The 17,327-nt window shown below is 50.7% G+C and overlaps 1 protein-coding gene across 13 annotated transcripts in view; it reads left to right on the top strand.

The window, feature by feature from the left end:
- EIF4G3 (eukaryotic translation initiation factor 4 gamma 3) overlaps positions 1 to 17,327 on the top strand; it is a 144,151-nt gene that overhangs the window by 107,473 nt on the left and 19,351 nt on the right. For 12 of the 13 annotated variants that reach the window (XM_027693140.1, XM_027693139.1, XM_027693137.1 and 9 more), the window contains 10 exons: positions 765 to 1,014; positions 3,309 to 3,466; positions 4,558 to 4,683; positions 5,714 to 5,824; positions 9,553 to 9,723; positions 10,654 to 10,851; positions 12,202 to 12,348; positions 12,628 to 12,864; positions 14,893 to 14,997; positions 16,419 to 16,551. In XM_027693140.1, coding sequence (XP_027548941.1) covers positions 765 to 1,014; positions 3,309 to 3,466; positions 4,558 to 4,683; positions 5,714 to 5,824; positions 9,553 to 9,723; positions 10,654 to 10,851; positions 12,202 to 12,348; positions 12,628 to 12,864; positions 14,893 to 14,997; positions 16,419 to 16,551 — 1,636 coding nt within the window. The remainder of the gene's footprint in view (positions 1 to 764; positions 1,015 to 3,308; positions 3,467 to 4,557; positions 4,684 to 5,713; positions 5,825 to 9,552; positions 9,724 to 10,653; positions 10,852 to 12,201; positions 12,349 to 12,627; positions 12,865 to 14,892; positions 14,998 to 16,418; positions 16,552 to 17,327) is intronic. The other variant, XM_027693132.1, reaches the window with a different exon arrangement.

Genomic DNA, 17,327 nt, shown 5'->3' with positions numbered 1-17,327 from the left:
TGCACCAGCAGGTTCATCTCCTGTGCTTTCCTCATCCTTCATTGCAGGAGTCGTGTCTCCTGCCCCACCCAGCAGTTCCACCAGTGCAGATTTTTCAGAGAATTCCCTTTAAAAATCTGCAAAAAGCATGGTAGGATGTGGTGCCCTCAGGTGGGGAGGGGGAAGGATCGGGAGCCTCCTCAGTGAAGTTTTTCCTTTGTTCAGTGCTTGGATGTGCTGGGATTTGTCCCAGGGGAAGCGCGTTCCGACGCCTCCTCTGTCTGAGAGCACAATCAGGCTGTGTCCTTGGAGAGCTCTAAAATTAACAGCCAGGGATACTATTGATGTTTTTCCTGAAACCGAGATGCTGGAATTGTGGCTGTACTTTCCTCAGTGGGATCTGCTCCGGTTAACAACAGGAAGGATCCCCCAAAAGAACCCCTTTACCATCCCTTTACCATGGATGGTAGGAGAGGAGGAAAGCAGGGTTGTCTTTCCAGGCTGGGATTTCTCATGGCTTAACAGTTCCTTCCATCCAGTCCCTTGGGAATCTCATGGGCAACGCTGAGTCTTTCCAGTTGCAGTGTTAGTTTTTGGGGGGGTTATCCATGGGAATGAGCTGATAAATCACCTGGTGGCTCTTGTGGTGTTCCCCATCCCTGTGTGAGATGCATCTGTGTTCCTGCTGCCCCAGAAATGTCGTGTGGATCGGCCAAGAGTTGTTTCACGTGCGTTGGGTTTGTCGGGGTGTTTTCAACAAACCTCTGCCTCTGTCTGTGCTCCAGCCTAAAGAAGAGGAGGAACCTTCAGGAGACAAAGTACTTGAATCTGACCAGGAGAAAATGAGCCATGGGCCTCAACTGGAGAGGGAGCCCTCGGAGCTGAAGGCGGCGAAGGCCGTGGAGGAGAACGGGGAGCAGGAGGCGGAGCCCGTGCGGAACGGGGCCGAGAGCGTCTCCGAGGGCGAGGGCACCGAGCCACACTCCGGCTGCACAGAGACCCCCAGCGAGGGGCCCGTGTACCAGTACAAACCAGGTAAGTCCTGCTTCCCTCCTGGCCTTTCTGCCTCCCTCCTTTGAGGGCTGGTGACACCCCACGTGTCGTCCCCACGGATGAGTGGAAGGGGGTTCAGTGTTCGCCGTGTCCAGCTCTGCCAGGGTGCACTAACCAACAGGCCCTGAGAGACCTTCTAGGGCAGCACAAGGGGAAAATTTATTTTTCACTTGTTGTTCATGAAGAGGAGAAGAGAAAATCCCCAGTTCCTTGAATTTATTGTGGATGTGGGTGTTGGCTGCAGCACTGTGGAAATGGCCGTGAGTTGGTTCCCGTGATCGACGGCTGAGAACCACCCAAGGAATTCCGTATAAATTCCATAAATAATTCCATTATTTCAGATGTACCTCTGAAATCAGACATGTGAAAGTGCTCGCTGGGTCCTAAATATGAATATGTGTGTTCATAGAGATTTCACTTCCTGGCTGAACAGTTGCAAGGATCTTCAGATTTCCAGAAGAGTAAGGAAAAGAAACAGTTTGTGGTTTTCAATCCAGGTTCTGTCCAGCTCTGTCCCACCAATTAGGGTATAGTGTATCTAAGGGATGTTTTGTTATTTATGAAGATAATTTGTAGACCTGAAGCTCAGTTAATTCACCTCATTAAGAGAGACCTCGACGCTCAGTTGCTGCCAATTTTTAAGCCGTTTCTTATTCAGGTGAAGCTCCTTCCAAATAAATTATTTATTTTTTAGGAGCCCAGAAATTAAAGAGTATAATAACAATAAGGAAGGACCTGGAGAGCCTGGTGGACCAGGCACTGGACAAGGAGCAGCACCATTAAGGGATTACACCAAGGTGGTTATTTCTGCACCACTTTGTTCTGACAAAGACCTCGATTGCTTTGGTTTTATTAATTCAGGACGATCGGATCGTTGGGAGGAAACACAGAGGCCTCCTGGTAGTTCAGCACACACTGAGGGTACCTGAGCAGTTCATTAGCCAAGCACTTCCTGGAGTTAATCCATAATTCATCAGCTGTCTCTCCTCAACACTTGATGCAGTCAGAACAATCCCAGTTGGATCTGGATGTCCTTTCACTCAGCTGGAGGGGTTGGAAAAGCAACACACGTTGGACTTGTGCAATAATCCTCGATTTCAGCCCTGCTCTTTCTATAAAGGGGAATTTTTGCCCTTTGAAGGAATTGTGTGTTTGATCCCGGCCTCTCCCTGCGTTGGGGATCCTTCCTGTGACACTGCCCAGCTGGTCTTCACGTTGAAACAGCTCATTGAGAACTTTCCAGGAGAGGGAAACTACGCATAAACTGTTTGTTGTTGCTGTCAGAGCTTTTCCATGAGAAATGGGCAGTGTGGCACAGTGGACAGGTCAGGAATTCCAGCTGGGATGCAGCTAGCCAGGCAAACCAGTCCTGCCCCCCTTTATCCCAAAGCTCTGCAGAAATAAAACTACACAAAGAGCCAAAATTCGTAATTACTTCTGTGTATTTTCATTCCCAGTTGTTAAAACCCATCACTGGAATAAGTCCCTGTTTGTGGCCTCTGCGAGGATGTGCATGGTGAGATCCCAGAGACCCAAAGCCAATGGACAGGGAGTGAAATAAGGAAATAATAAGTACCTGAAGGGCTGGGTAAATGCTGAGCCCTCTGGCATCAGCGAGATCCAAAGGCAGCACCTCCTACAGATGTTTTCCTTCAGATAAAACATGTTTTCTTCCCTAATTTCAAACGAACTGTGTGGCCAGTGCTGAAAATCGCGTCTCCAGGCCACCAGGTGCTGACTTTCCATGTAGGTTTTAGGATTTAGGATTCTCCACACCCAGAAAACCCTCCAGAAAATGGGTGGAAGGTTGGAATTCTGGGATTGTGGCCTGTGGTTGTGTTTTCTCTTGTTTCCCCCGTTATCTCCAGCCTGGGTTGTTCACAGCTCCGTGTTTTCATGTTTTCAAAGGATATTTTTGTTCCATGCAGTGCTCTCCTTGACTGTGTGTATATCACTCCCTTTTACACTGCTTTAACTTCTACATTTTCACCCAAAATCTGGGAATTGTCCCTGTTTCGTCATATCGTGCAGGAGAGTGAGAACTGGAATCAATGGGTTAGGACTGGAATTAGTGCCCAGATCTGTGTGTGGTTGCTCTGGACCTGGCTCTCCACTCCCCGTTGTTTATGTCCCTTTGATGCCATGTATATTCCCCTCCTCACACTGGAAATAAATCACAATTTCCCAGGCAACTGTACGACCTCTTCCCTTCAGATTTACTGGAGCCACGCCTGGGTTTGTCTCCTGGGAATCTCAGGGCCTTTCTCTCCCTATAGAGCAGTGGAAGCCCCTGGACCCAGAGGGGAAGAAGCAGTACGACCGGGAATTCCTGCTGGATATCCAGTTCATGCCGGCCTGCATCCAGAAGCCGGAGGGGCTCCCTCCCATCAGCGACGTGGTGCTCGACAAGGTGAGAGGAGAGCCCATAAAACAGGTACGTGCGGGGCTTGATGGAAATAAAGATCCCTAATGCATGTCTTGTGCTTGGACCCTTTCCATGCAGGCTTTTGGTGGGAAAGGCAGATCATTGGTCACACCACACAGTTCTTCAGACAGAGGTGTTGGTGCCTGATGAGTGTGCACAGCTGATCAAAAACCAAAGTGCTTTTAATGGGCTTTGTCTAAGTTATACCAGGCTGTTATTAAAATTTAAAATGATGCAGCCATGAAGAGCTATGGATCCAGACAAGGCCAGTGGCTCCTATCAGATCAATTCAATCGTTAAAAAGCAGAGAGAAGCTTTTGGGTGAACTCTTTTTTTGATCTGAAGCAGTTGTGTCACTGTTTATGAGCTGATCTAATAAAAGATCTTTAAGACCTCGATTCCCAGGCAGTTTTGTGACTTCTGTGCAGCCTCGTTCCAGAGCTGATTGTCTCTGCTGTAGGTCTGGGCTTGGGATTTCAGTGCTGACACCAAGGCCTCCTTCTGCTTTCATTAGAACTGAGGAGTTCATTGGTTTTGATGTACCACTAAATTTGCTCTCGAGATTTCAGGATACAGGTGATCCTCCTGTGCAGAAACATTTCCACTCTGAGTTTCATACCCAGGCAAATTGTAAAACACAGCTTTGTTCCCAAAATTGTTTCATCCACCTCCTGGTTCCCTGTGATTGCTTCTCCCTGCCCCATCTGTGTTTGAGTTCCTTGGCTCGGTTGCCCATTTGCCTTTTTAGCCCAAAAGCCACTGGTTTGAGGGAAGGTGGCAGCTTTGTCATCCTGAACCAAGGCAGGCCCATGTTCTTGCCTGTTTTATCTTCCATAATTCCTGCTCAACCTTGAAATGTTTCTGAACTGCACCTGTTCCCTCAGTAGTCCCTCTGCATATAGAAGATGTATTTTAAATTCAACACTCATTTTTGGTGTTAAGTGTGGAGGCATAAAACTCGCTTAAAAGTTCGTTAAAAGCTTTAATTTGGATATTAAATACGCCTGTTATGGTTTATCAGAGGTGGGCTGTAGGTGACAGGACCTTTGGTAGCTCAGCACCCTGAGCAGCCCTGTGTGTGTGCTCTGTCCACGGTGCAGGTCAACCAGCCGAAATTGCCGCTGCGAACGCTGGACCCCCGGATCCTGCCACGAGGCCCAGACTTCACCCCAGCCTTTGCTGACTTTGGGAGGCAAGCCCCCGGGGGAAGAAACGTGTCTGGAAGTGTGAGTTTACCCCAACTTGCTCCTTTAAAAACTGGCGTTAACACCGATGAAGTCCATCCTCAGGCTTTCGGGCCTCTCCCGCTGCGCCGGTGGCTCTGGTTTTGGCAGGATGAATGCAGGGGTGAGGTTTGCTTGGCTGACTAAGTTTAGGCACATTAGAGACCGTTGTGGATGTTTGTCACTGGTACGTATTGGCTTGGTCTCCTTCCCTTTTCCCCGTGTGAGGGGTGGAGGTGTTTCCACCCCAGGACCCGTCGGTCGCGGGTGCGGTCGCGCCGTCGTCGTACAACAACCCGGCGTCTGCGTGTCCTCGGGGGAGGCTGTGCCACAAAACACACCGAGAGAGCAAACAGATTTTACTAACACAAAAAATGCACACGGTGCCTGTGTGTTCTTGCTTTGGTTGTGCTTCCATGTGTTGCTGCGGTCACTTCATTCCTTGTTTTTTTGCCTTTTCTTTCGTTTTTTCTTCTTTTCCCTGTGTCTGGCTGTGCCCACATCCTGAAATCCCTCTCTGAATTCGTCACTCTTGCCTTTGCCATCTCTTTTCTTGGGGTACAGGTGCCCCCAGCACGTGCCACCCTGGAGGACGGGCACCGACTCCATTGGGGGCAATCATTGGTTTTCATCTCTTAAGATACATCCAGTGTATCCATCCAGATGTGTCTAATGACACAGCCATCCTTGGTCTTTCAAACCTGCTGGTTTCAGAAGAGTTCTCTGAATCGCCCTGACTTCCAAGTGTGCAGGTTTCTGGGAGTCAAACCTGGTGATTTTGACTCAGTGTAACATCTCTGGTTCGGGAGCAGCGTCGTGGCCGGCGCCTTGTTCCGGGGTGTCTTGGAGTAGCTTCGGTGCTGTGATTTCTCTTGAGCACCACCTGGTCCACAAAACCTCCTGAGGTCGACGGTGCTTCCCACGTTTAGGACTTGCAGGTTGTCCTGAGGCGCCTTCTCTGCCGTCCCGTGCTGAGTGTCCCGAGCCGCTCGGTGTCGTGGTAACGTCGCTGTCGCTCTTTCTCTCTCCGCAGGCCTGCAAAGTGCAGAGCAACCCTGGATTGCCCTCCCTGGCTCGGTGCGGGCCCCCAGCATGCCCTCTCTTGGTCTCGCCTCACCCACCATTGAGGAACCTGCCGATAGGGGTAAGCCAAATCCCCCCCTCCCCCCCAGCCTTTGCACCTTTTTGTAGAGTTGCCTTTTTCCCCCCAACGCCCACTGTTGATAAAGAACGACTGGCAGAAAACTTTACAAAAAGGTGCAACCTTGTTTAAAAAAAAACCGAAACCAGACTTGCATTGTACCCCTCTAGGCAGTCTTCAGTGGTGGGTGGGACATCACCAGCTGAGGGCATGCTGGGACGTTGGCCTGAGCGGGATCCGCGAGGGTCTGCACTTTGCAGACCTGTGGAAAGGGGGAGAAAAGGTAAGTCCCGCTTACCCCGTTCATTTGGAGCATTCAGCACATAACATACATCTCACATTTGCGCCTTTGCAGAGCAGAGCCTCTCCTTGCCTTGTTCTGGAGGAGGGCTGGAAGGTGACCTTGTTCAGCCAGCCTGTCCTATGACGCCGGCGGTTGTAGGATCAGAGGGTTCGCAGCCCCCAGCAATCCCAGACGTTTCCCTGGCATGGCAAACCCTGCGTGTGCTGCCTGTCCCCGGCCATCCCACCTCTGCAAGGCCATGCCCATGATCCATCCAACCCACTGCCTCTTCCTTGCCCCGAAATAACGTGGAGCAGCTCAGCGCTAACCAGCTTCCGGCACGTTGAGAATCTTTTGTGTTGCTTCCTTGGCTTTTGTCTTTATTTCTTTCTTTTCGCTTCGACGTGTTGTGTGTGAGTGTTTTTGGCACTAACAAATGTTGCATCAGGTGGCACAGGGGGTGTAATTGCACAGGAGCAGAATCCAGCTGGAAGGGCTTTTTGGTGTAGGCAAGACGTTGGGTGAGGAGATGCAAACAGATAAATTGGAGAGGAGAGGACAGGTCAGTCCCTGTGCCCGTGGCAGGATGAGTCTGCTTTGTCCTTCCTGAGAGGTGATGGAAACTCGAGTCACCTCAATTCTTGTGCTTCTTGGAAGGCAGAGCCTCTCCCAGCATTGAAGCCTCTTGTAGAGGGAGAAGTGATTCTTTAATTCCTTGGATGTTTTAAAGCATTTCCATGACTTGTGGCCTGAGTGGGAGCTCCAGGTCGGGCTGTGCTGCTCTGAGTCTTTGGCTCCTCTGCAGGAGTCTTGTCCCTTTTCTTTCTGCTTTCCTTTCCCCTCTCTTCATCCAAAGACAAGTGATGGAGTTTAACACAGGAACACTTGGTAACTGCTCCGTGCCATTGGTGGGAAAGGTTATCCCAGTGCAGGTGCCTCAGAACCATCTTTATTTACATGGCCTGGGGTACAGAAGGCCAGGCCTGAGCTCAGGCACCTCTTGAACTTGCTGCCGTGTAAATCTGGAACCAAAACCCCAGATTTTTTCTGTTAAAAGTTTGATCCATGTATTATTTTATTACACATTCAAAGGCAGCTGCTGTTCACTGATTCAAAACCTAATCGAACAGTTTGAACCGAGTTTATTCACAGATATTGAAAACACAGAACCTCAAGGAAAGTCCTGGTTCTGTTGATGCACTGAAAGGTCTGGTCTCGAAGGCGGCTGGATGTGAGGAGGTTGTGACACGTGGCAGGCTGGTACTCAGGAGATGCACAGATGCTCCATGCATCCCTCAGTTTGCCTCCCTCAGGGAGGGCTGTTTGCTCTAAAAGGGAACATATGCATGGAGCCTTCCCCGAGGAAGCTCCAACCTCTGCGGCTCTGTCCCCGTGCGTTACACCCCGACAGCCTGGGAGGTCCTTCAGCCCAGAGCTGCCTCTGTGCAGGACATGGGGTGGCTCAGGTCACCTCTCCTTGGCTTTGCCCCTGTCCCTGGGGGCAGTGAGCCCAAAGGTTTGGATTTGCAGGGCACCCTCCCAGCCTGGCTCTGGTTTCCTGCCTGGCAGGAGGTGTGTGATGAGCGGCTCTTGCGTTACCGTCTGGTTTTTCAGCTGGAGGGAAGTTTCTTCTCTCCGCGTTTGCGGCGTGGTCAGAACCTGGGCAGCAGAACTGTGTGAACAGGAGCAGCAGCAGAGGGGGGGTGGGAAGGTGGGGCTGTGCTCAGGCTTTGCTGTGCCCTACCAGTGCCGACCGAGGGCTCGGGGCGGGGGCAGACAGGGGCCGTGGGGAGGGGTCCGTGGCTGCTTCAGGAACATGCCCAACACACAAAAGCTGGTGAAGGCTCCCTGTTCTCCCTGTCTTGTTCCAGAGTTGATTTCTCAGGAGCAATCAACTGGTGTGGTTGCCTTCCAAGCGGTTGAGGGTTGGATTTGATGACCTTGGAGGTCTTTTCCAACCTTAATGATGCTGTGAACTATGGCCATGCCCAGAGGAGTTTGAATGTTCTGCTGGGTTATCTGTGTGTGTGCCAGGGGATCTGAACAGGGCTCTTCCTGGGTGGTGGGGCAGCAGGGTGACATGCTGCTCCATGTAGCCCTGTCCCAGGCATTGCCTTGGCATACAGAGCATGTCATGGCATGAGGGTGTTGTCTTCTGACATCTTCCTCTGGTGCTGTTCTCCCACGAGGAAGCCCAGACAAGAGCTCCAGCAGTGCCAGTGACTGTGTTCATTCACACACACCTTGTGAAAGGCAAGTGGTTCAACTCACACATCCCACTCCTGCCTTGAAGGAGGATTTTGCTTTTTAAGAACACAAACCCAGGTTTGGGGCTGATCTGTGACATAAGAGGCACCAGCCAAGAGCCCTTTCCTCCTCTTCAGTGAAGCTCTTGGAATAACCAGGATGGTTTGGCCTCTCTGGTGCTCGTTGATTCCCTTTGTTGAGCAGAGCAGTGTTTGAAATGGCCCATCCTCCACGAGGGGCTGCCTGCTGCCCTCTGAGGAGACGAATTACGGCCGTGGGAAGTACCGGGTTTGATAACGGAGTTTTGTTGTTGCATTAATTTGTACCTTGAGGTTGGACATCTCTGATAAATGAGCTCAGAAATCTGAAGGAACGTGGGGGGGAGAACACTCTCCTGCCAGCACCTTGTACCTTTAGTCCTTAATGAGAAGCCCCCAGATGATGAAGAGGGGGTTTGGGGGCGTCTTGGGCTCTACCACTTGTACAACTGGTGAAAATCTCCCCAGTTTTGGCAGTTGTTGTGCCTGGTTTGTCCGGGAGGAGCGTCACGTTCCACAGGACTGCAGAGGCACTGGGGGCAGTTTCAAAGCACTGTGCTCCCCACCCTTCTGTGAAACCACACAGAGTTTGTCCTACCTCTGTTAGGATCCATATTTAGACAAGGCAGGAGCTGCACAGGTGCTCCTCCAGAGTGTTTTATGTATTTCCCATCTCAGAATGGCTCCGTTGGAAGCAATCACCAGTAAAACTCAACGTTTCTGGCAGAGAATTCAGAAATGCTGGTTTATCGTAGCCTGATTGCCTGGGATGGCACGTTTGAAATACACCTGTGAGGACTTAGTCCTTACACACACTTTGCTGTGGTGTCTCAGTTCTGCAGTTCCTGGTTTCCCAGAGGCCGTGTTGGCCCGTTGGGTTCAGTCCTGTCCCGCTGCAGCAGCGTCCGGAGCGTCACCGAGTCGGGTGGGCGGCGTCATCCCATATCTGCTTTGGGAAAAGCTGCCCAAGGGAAGCGTGTTTGGTGTCTCCATGTTCCCTCTGACCACCCTGGAGCAGTGTGTTGGGTTGGAGGGACTCCTCAGAGTCCCAGAGGAGGTGCTGGTGGTCGGTGGTGCCATCGGCGGGTGTTGACGTGAGCCCAGAGTGTGTTATCCAGGAGTGAGTTTAAAAGGGGATATAACAAGGAATGTTTTTGTCCTAGTTGTTGAATGTTGGACCGAGGAGATCTCAGCCGGGGCAGAGGAGGGAGCCCAGGAAGATCATCACTGTGTGTGTGAAGGAGGATGTCCACCTGAAGAAGGCAGAGAACGCCTGGAAGCCAAGCCTGAAGAGGGAAAACCAAACCGAGGACCCGGAAAATGTCAAAACCCAGGTGAGAGCTTTGGTGGGCACATCTGAGGGTACAGCACCCTGCCCCAGGGCGAGGGGGGTAACCTGCCTTCACCCTTGTGTCACACACTGCAAAAGGGCAAGGAATTCCAGCTGGAATCCCAACTTTCCCCTCCCTTGATGGTATTTTTCTTGTGTTTATCCTTGACCTGGAGTTTAAATGCCAGTCCTGTATGTTAAACTGGGAACACCAGACAACCTACTACCTCTCTTCCAGGAATATTTCTGTCCCCATCCTAAAGCAAACAGCCTCACACTTCCAGCACAGAACTTACTTTTCATCCCCTTTTAGACCATGTTTCTTCTCTGAACTTCACCAAGACTGAAGTTCCTCTGTAAAATCCCTCAGTTGGTCCTGCCCAGCCCAGCAAGCACCATCTGAAGCTCCCTCTGTCCTTCTCCCCCTCCTCTCCTCTGTGGGACAGTCGCTCTGGGCAGAAGTGTTTGTCTGGTGGTCAGGCTTGTAATTTGTAGGATAAGTTGGGATGGTCTGGAAGGATAGTGGAATTCTGTTCTTGGAGCTAATGGTAGCATTGTCCTAATTATCATCCTGGAAAGGAAAAAACAAAACACCTTAATCTGAGTATAGGAGAAGTGGTTGAAGGAGTCAGAGGCTGCTCCCTGTTGATTTCTATCTCATGGATTAAATTGATATCAAGAAGAGCATTTCTGACAGGAAGGGCTTTGTGCCTCTGTTGAAAAAAGCACTTGGGAGTTTCCAAAAATCCTTCCCCACAGCCGTGGTGTTTGGTAGCCAAGTGAGAACTGGGGCTGGGCTGTGCAGAGTGTGTGGTGTGTAACTCAGCTTCCCGGGCATCCCTGTGGGACACCTCCATCCATTCCCCTGGGACCTGCATCCTGGCTCGTTCCTGGCCCCCTTTGTGCCTGACCTGGCAGTTTGTGTGTCGTGCAGGAGCTGTTCCGCAAGGTACGAAGCATCTTGAACAAGCTGACGCCCCAGATGTTCAACCAGCTCATGAAGCAGGTGACAGACCTGACGGTGGACACGGAGGAGAGGCTGAAAGGAGTCATTGACCTGGTCTTTGAGAAGGCCATCGACGAGCCCAGCTTCTCCGTGGCCTACGCCAACATGTGCCGGTGCCTGGTGACGGTAAGAGCCGCCCAATCCAGCGGGAAATGTCTCTGTGTGCTGAACCCCTGGAGCTGCTGGGCAGGGACAGGAACGTGGGGAGAGACTCAGTTTATGAGTGTGAAGTAGATGAATTAATGCTGCATTTCTGGCTGTTGGCCGTGCCTGGGGCAGAGGGGGGATGTGTTTGGAGCTGAGGACTCTTCGCTCTGCCTGGTCGTGAGATGTGACGAGTCACACTGGGGAGGCTCAGGGGATCATGGAATGGTTCATCATGGCTCATCCAGTCCCACCTGTGCTTTTTACCCCACATTAGGTTAATCCTGGGAAAATCTGGGCTGGAAACACCAACTGTGTCTGTCTCTGTGCTTTTGGGGCTTCAGGGTGCTCAGCTTGGTGGGTGTCTTCTAGTTTGGGGGAGCAGTTGGGTGTAAGAGCTGCAGGAGGAGAGAGTGGGGAAGGCATAATGTGGCTTCAAATGCCGATTAACACTATTAATTTTAATAATTATTTAACCCTGGAAGCAGTTAGATTTCAGAAGGCACAAGGTAGGAGGGATGAATGAATTAGTTTTAATATTTGTGCACTTAAGAAGGACTAGAAACAGCATTCAAGTCTTTTTTTTTCCAATAAGAAAAGGAAAGAAAGAAAAATCCATTCCAATTTTATCAGGTACACGTGCAAAGGGAAGATTGCAGCACAAATCCTGAGTGTAGTCAGGACTAGGTCTGCCTTTAGAGCCACCCCTCATGATGCTGGTTTGCAGGGGATTCACAGAATCGTCTCATGGAATCCCAGGATGGTTTAGGTTGGGAGGAACCTTAAAGCCCATCCAGTGCCACCCCCTGCCATGGGCAGAGACACCTTCCACCCTCCCAGGTTGTTCCAACCTGGCCTTGGACACTCCCAGGGCTGGGGCAGCCACAGCTTCTCTGGGCAACCTGTGCCAGGGCCTCCCCCTTTCAGTGTCTCCCATTTCCAAGGGAGCCCAAGGTGCCAAGCCAGGCTGTCACCATTCCCAGATGGTGAATTTGGGACAAAATAACCCTTTTTCCTGCAGCGAAGGCTCGAGTCTCCAGCACATAACAGGAGTGTTTTTAAGCAGTGGGTGTTTCTGAGGGATCCTGTGGATGGAAATGTAATCCATCCCCGGGCGGAGGTGGTGTCAGCCAAGTTTGGAGTGTGACTTTACATCTGCAGTGTAAAACTCCGCTGGAAATCGGGACGTGAGGCTTCGCTTCCGCAGCCTCGTGGAGCGCTGGGGCTCAGGATGAAGAGCATAATAAAATGTTATGGGTGGCTTACAGGAACTTTACTCCTCTGTGGAGTTTATCCCGATTTCTGCTGATGTTTTTCTTCCTTCCCCTGCAGCTGAAGGTGCCCATGGCAGACAAACCCGGGAGCACAGTAAATTTCCGCAAGTTGCTGTTAAATCGCTGCCAGAAGGAGTTTGAAAAGGACAAGGCTGACGACGACGTCTTTGAAAAGAAGCAGAAAGAACTCGAAGCTGCCACCACTGTAAGTGGTATTTTTCCCCATAAATCTCAGAGCTCACTCAGAAAATTACTTCCTTTTGAGACAGCAGTCGATTGGGAGGGAATTTTGGGGTGGATGGAGAGTTTGTTTCTGTCATTGTGGCTGAGGATAATAAAAAATATTTGCCTTGATAGGGGGTTTTTACCAGCATCCTTCAGGGCTTTAGGAGAAAAAGAGTAAACAGTGACTCCAAACTGGATCTTTTGTGGAGTTCTGTGCTCTGGGAGTGTGGTTTTACAGGGCTGTTCTCCTGTTTTGCAGCCAGAGGAGAAGACGCGGCTCCACGACGAGCTGGAAGAGGCCAAGGACAAAGCCCGGCGGAGATCCATCGGGAATATCAAGTTCATTGGGGAGCTGTTCAAGCTGAAGATGCTGACAGAGGCCATCATGCACGACTGTGTGGTGAAGCTGCTCAAGAACCACGACGAGGAGTCCCTCGAGTGCCTTTGCCGCCTGCTCACGACCATCGGCAAGGACCTGGACTTCGAGAAGGCAAAGGTGGGGCAGGAGCAGGAACGAGGGATGAGGCTCCCTGGGCAGGGCTGGAAAGATGGGTGTGGGGTGTTTTTGTTTGAGGATTTGGTTTTCCTTCAGGAGTTTCCAGGCAGCGTGAGGAATTCATCCGCTCTGCTGTGGCTGTTTCGTCATGACCTGGCCTCGCTCCCTGCTCTGTGATAGATTCTGTGTCGTTTCCAACAGTGCTCTCCAGTTGTTGTTTCCAAAGATTTCATCCAAACACAAAGTCCAGAAGTGCTCAACACTTATATTTTCCAGATTGGATGTGCCTCTTTACTTGTAGTTCCCAAAACATTAATACTTAAGAGTTGTCTCTGCGTCACTGAAAGTTTATGTTACCTACAAAATTCACCAATTAATTGTATTGGTCAGTTTAAATCTAAAAAACCCTCATTAACTGGTCCAAACCCCGACCTGAGCCTTGGGGGTGCCTTTATTTTGTGTCATCCTTGTCTCCAGCTGGGCTGGGCTGGGGCAGCTGCTCTGTAACAGCAGCACTCCCATGTCCTCCTCCCCATTTTCCAGCACATGTGTCTGGAGCACGGAGCATTACACACTCTGTGAGCTTCTCTTGGCACAATCTGCTTCTCCTTTGCAAAAACCAGGCTTGGGATGAAAACCTCGAGGGTTTTGCCAGAAATCAGTGGGACTCAGCTCTGGAAACAAACGGAGCTAATTGTGTTCAGCTGCCCCAGGCAGGGAGTTCCCTCTCCACGTGCTGGATCTCAGGGATCATGGTGGATCAATCCTGAGCCTTAAGGGGAAGCACTTCCCCAAAGTGTTCTTTGAGCTCTGACCAGAACAGTGAAGTTTGTCAGCAGTCCCAGGCTGACCCCCCTGTGCTGTGAACACAGACACCGGTGTGACAGGGCCAGAAACAGGGACTGAATTCCCATCTGCTTTGGGAACAAAACAGGGTCTGACTTGTAAGCTGAGGTCAGGCTGGATGAGGCCTGGATGCTGTTCTGGCCTTTTTGAGTCCTGTAAAAGGCAACATTTTGGGGCTCTGTCAGATCCTGGACTCTTGAGCTGTGGCACAGTGGAGCAAGGGAGTTATCCTAGATGCTGTGTCCTGTCTTTGGGATCTCTTATTTCTACCAAGACTGAGTGAGAATACTTGTTAATGGGGTAGACATTTTATTATGTGTTTTTATTGAAGCTGAAGTGTTACTCATTGCTGTAATTAAAACTTCTGAACAAAGGCCACTGGAAATATTTCCCCATCATTCCTAGCTTTGGAAACATTTGCTCTCAGAGGTGGAACTTTCCAAAGCAAGGCCAGAACCAAATTTTAATGAGGATTTTCTTGTTTGTTTAACTACAAGGGCAAGGTTTTTAGTGAAGGGAATGGGAAACACTTTAGAAAACTGCCCTGAAAGTCTTTATTTAAAACAGCCCAAGCCCTCATTTGGGAAAAAAGGTTTTTGGAGGCTGACGAGCCAAATTTAGACCTAACAGAGGCTCCTCTAATGATACAGTTTCATGGCTTAGTATGAACTGATTGGGATTCCATCACATCATGATTTTTTGGATGAAAAGGGGTTGTGGGATTTTATCCTTCAGCGCAGCCCATTAAACTGCTCTCGCTGGGATTTGTGGTGCTGCTGCTCAGCCTGGCCCAGCTCAGACAGTGGGGAGTGAACCATGGAATGGTGTGACCAGGGTTAGTTTTGTACCCATTTAGTTCCCTGAGCCACTTTTTCTTGGGCTGGGGTGAGCACAGGGAGGAACTGAGATATATTTTTAATGGATGTAATGTTCACTGTCCACATGCAGAGGGTGTTGATTGTTTGGGTAATTAAAAACACAAGGAGGGTGTGTGCCCACACTCTTGGGCCTCACTGCCTGCACATCCCACCTGGAAGGGGTGTACAAGAGCCAGCAGTCACCTCTCTGGAGAGCAGCTCCATGTCCCCAGGAATGCTGGAATGCAGGACCCACTGACTCCCCCCAAATGAGTATTTTCATTTTCCTCCACAACACACTGATACCGATGTTTTTCTTGTCCAGCCCCGCATGGACCAGTATTTTAATCAGATGGAGAAGATTGTGAAAGAGAGGAAAACCTCCTCAAGGATTCGGTTCATGCTCCAGGATGTGATAGACCTAAGGCTGGTAGGTGCCAACTGCATTGAATCAAGGAATCCCAGGATGGTTTGGGTTGGAGGGACCTTAAAGCCTATCCAGTTCCACTCCCTGCCATGGGCAGGGACACCTTTCCACCAGCCCAGGTTGCTCCAAGCCCCCTCCAACCTGGCCTTGGACACTCCCAGGGATGGGGCAGCCACAGCTTCTCTGGGCAACCTGTGCCAGGGCCTCCCCACCCTCACAGCCAACATTTCCTTCCCAACATCCCATCTAACCCTGCCCTCTGGTAGTGGGAAGTCATTCCCTGTGTTCTGTCCCTCCATCCCTTGTCCCCAGTCCCTCTCCAGCTCTCCTGGAGCCCCTTTAGGCCCTGGAAAGGGCTCTCAGGTCTCCCCAGAGCCCTCTTTTCTCCAGGTGAACTTCCCCAGCTTTCCCAGCCTGTCATGTTCCCTTGCATGTCAGGGCTGGAGGAGCTCTCATCCAAGAGCAGGGATTTACAGCACAAGTGGGATGTTAGGGGGAGATCTGTGCTCCTTCTCCCAAAAATCTGACTGGTCAAGGACAGGAAATGTCTCCTTTGCCCTGAGGGTGCCCGTGGTCAGCACAAGTGCAGTGCAGGGTGAAGATGTGACTGTGTGTGGTACAAACCTTCCCAGCACCATTCATTTCCCCCCAGAGGAAGGAAAATCCGGTGTCAGCTCGGATTTGGCCACCAGACAGCCCCACCAAAGGCCTGAGAGGGTCTTGCTCAGAGCCCAAACAGCTGGTTTGGAGCTGGTTTGGGTTTTTTGAAGGCTGCAGTCACTGCTTTGGCTGCAGGGCCCATAATCACCCCCAGAGCTGTGCTGAGGCTGTAGCAGGATAAGGGCCAGTCTGGTTATTCCAGGCCTGGAAGGGTCTGGGCAGTGCATGGCTGAGTGGACACATCAGCAGGGGAAATGTTCTGTGCAGAGGCAGCTGCACCTCTCTCTGCAGGATTCCTGTCTCAGCCATCACCATCCCTGGAATGGCAAAGCACCAGCTCCACATAAAATCAGTCACTTCTTGCTTTTTTATTTTCAGGGTTTCGTTTTTTCCCCCAAGCTCGGAGGAAAGGCTCCAATAACTGTGTCAGTCATAAACAGAGAGTGACAGCAGCCTCCCTCTAGTCCTTCTCTCTCCTCTGAACCTAGAAAGAGTGGGAAGCTGGGAATGTGCAGCTGCTGGGGGTTCACATGGCTTGAATTCAGTCAGGTCTTCACTGCAGCCTCCATTCTCCAGCACAGGCTCTGTACCAGAGTACATCAATTGGCCTCTGGTGCTGGAATAACCATGTCCCCAACGTGTCCCAGCTCCACAGAATTTCTCCAGCCCCTCTCAGACATGACAAGGGTGGGAGGATTAGGCCTTGTTTGTGATATTTGAATTCCCTGGAAGTTTCCTTGAGCACATGTTTGCCTCTTCCCCAGTGCAACTGGGTGTCCAGGAGAGCAGACCAGGGCCCCAAGACCATCGAGCAGATCCATAAAGAAGCCAAGATTGAAGAGCAGGAAGAACAGAGGAAGGTACAACAACTCATGACCAAAGACAAGAGGAGACCAGGTAAAGTAAAAGCCACGTTGGCTGCTTGTTTCACATCCAGTGGCCATAGAGGGAACCCCACAGAAAAGAGAACAATCTCTTGGGTTTGCTTTATTCCTGAATGTAGAGAGCAGAGGGAATTGATTATGGCAGAGGCTGGAGAGGGAACAGACTTGCCTTGGATTGGCTGTGGGGATTTTTCAGGGGCAGATCCCGTGAGTGAAAAGAACCAAGCACAAGCCAACAGTGCTGAAGTTTTCCATTCGTGCAAACCCTGTGTGATTTGTGACAGGCTGCCAGGGATCTGGGAAACAAGTTATTACACAGGAGTCAGATTTGCCATCCATTCTCGTGCACCACAGTCTCATTTCAGGGGAATAGCACTTAATTTGGAGAGTAACCATGTTGTCTTCAGCTGTTGAACTTGTGAGGTGCTGACTGTGCATGAAGGAGTGTCTTGACATTGCCTTAAACTGCTCCTGGCCCTTGGGCCTGGCACTGCCTGAAGATGAACTTGGAGTGACTGGGAACAGTGCCCTGGGACAGAGCAGGGCAAGGAGAAAGTCACCTTTGGGATTCTTTAGTACTGAGGATTGTCACGTGAAAGTGCTGTAAAAACAGAGCATAAAGAAAATATGTGTAGATTTTGTTTTAATTATCCTAAAAGTGGCGTCAGGAGAAGGTGAGGAACCTGGGAGTGCCTGAGGGGTTCCTTGTCAGACCAAGCACTGCTGAAATGTGTGGAACAAGTGTGGTCAGGGAAGGCATTTCACCTGCTCCTCCCGTGAGCTGTGAAC

The sequence above is a fragment of the Neopelma chrysocephalum genome, unplaced genomic scaffold, assembly GCF_003984885.1.
Source record: "Neopelma chrysocephalum unplaced genomic scaffold, ASM398488v2 Primary Assembly neopelma1_90, whole genome shotgun sequence".
Classification (NCBI taxonomy): domain Eukaryota; kingdom Metazoa; phylum Chordata; class Aves; order Passeriformes; family Pipridae; genus Neopelma; species Neopelma chrysocephalum.
Note: the sequence above shows the minus strand (reverse complement) of the source record. Positions and strands in the feature narration are given on the sequence as shown.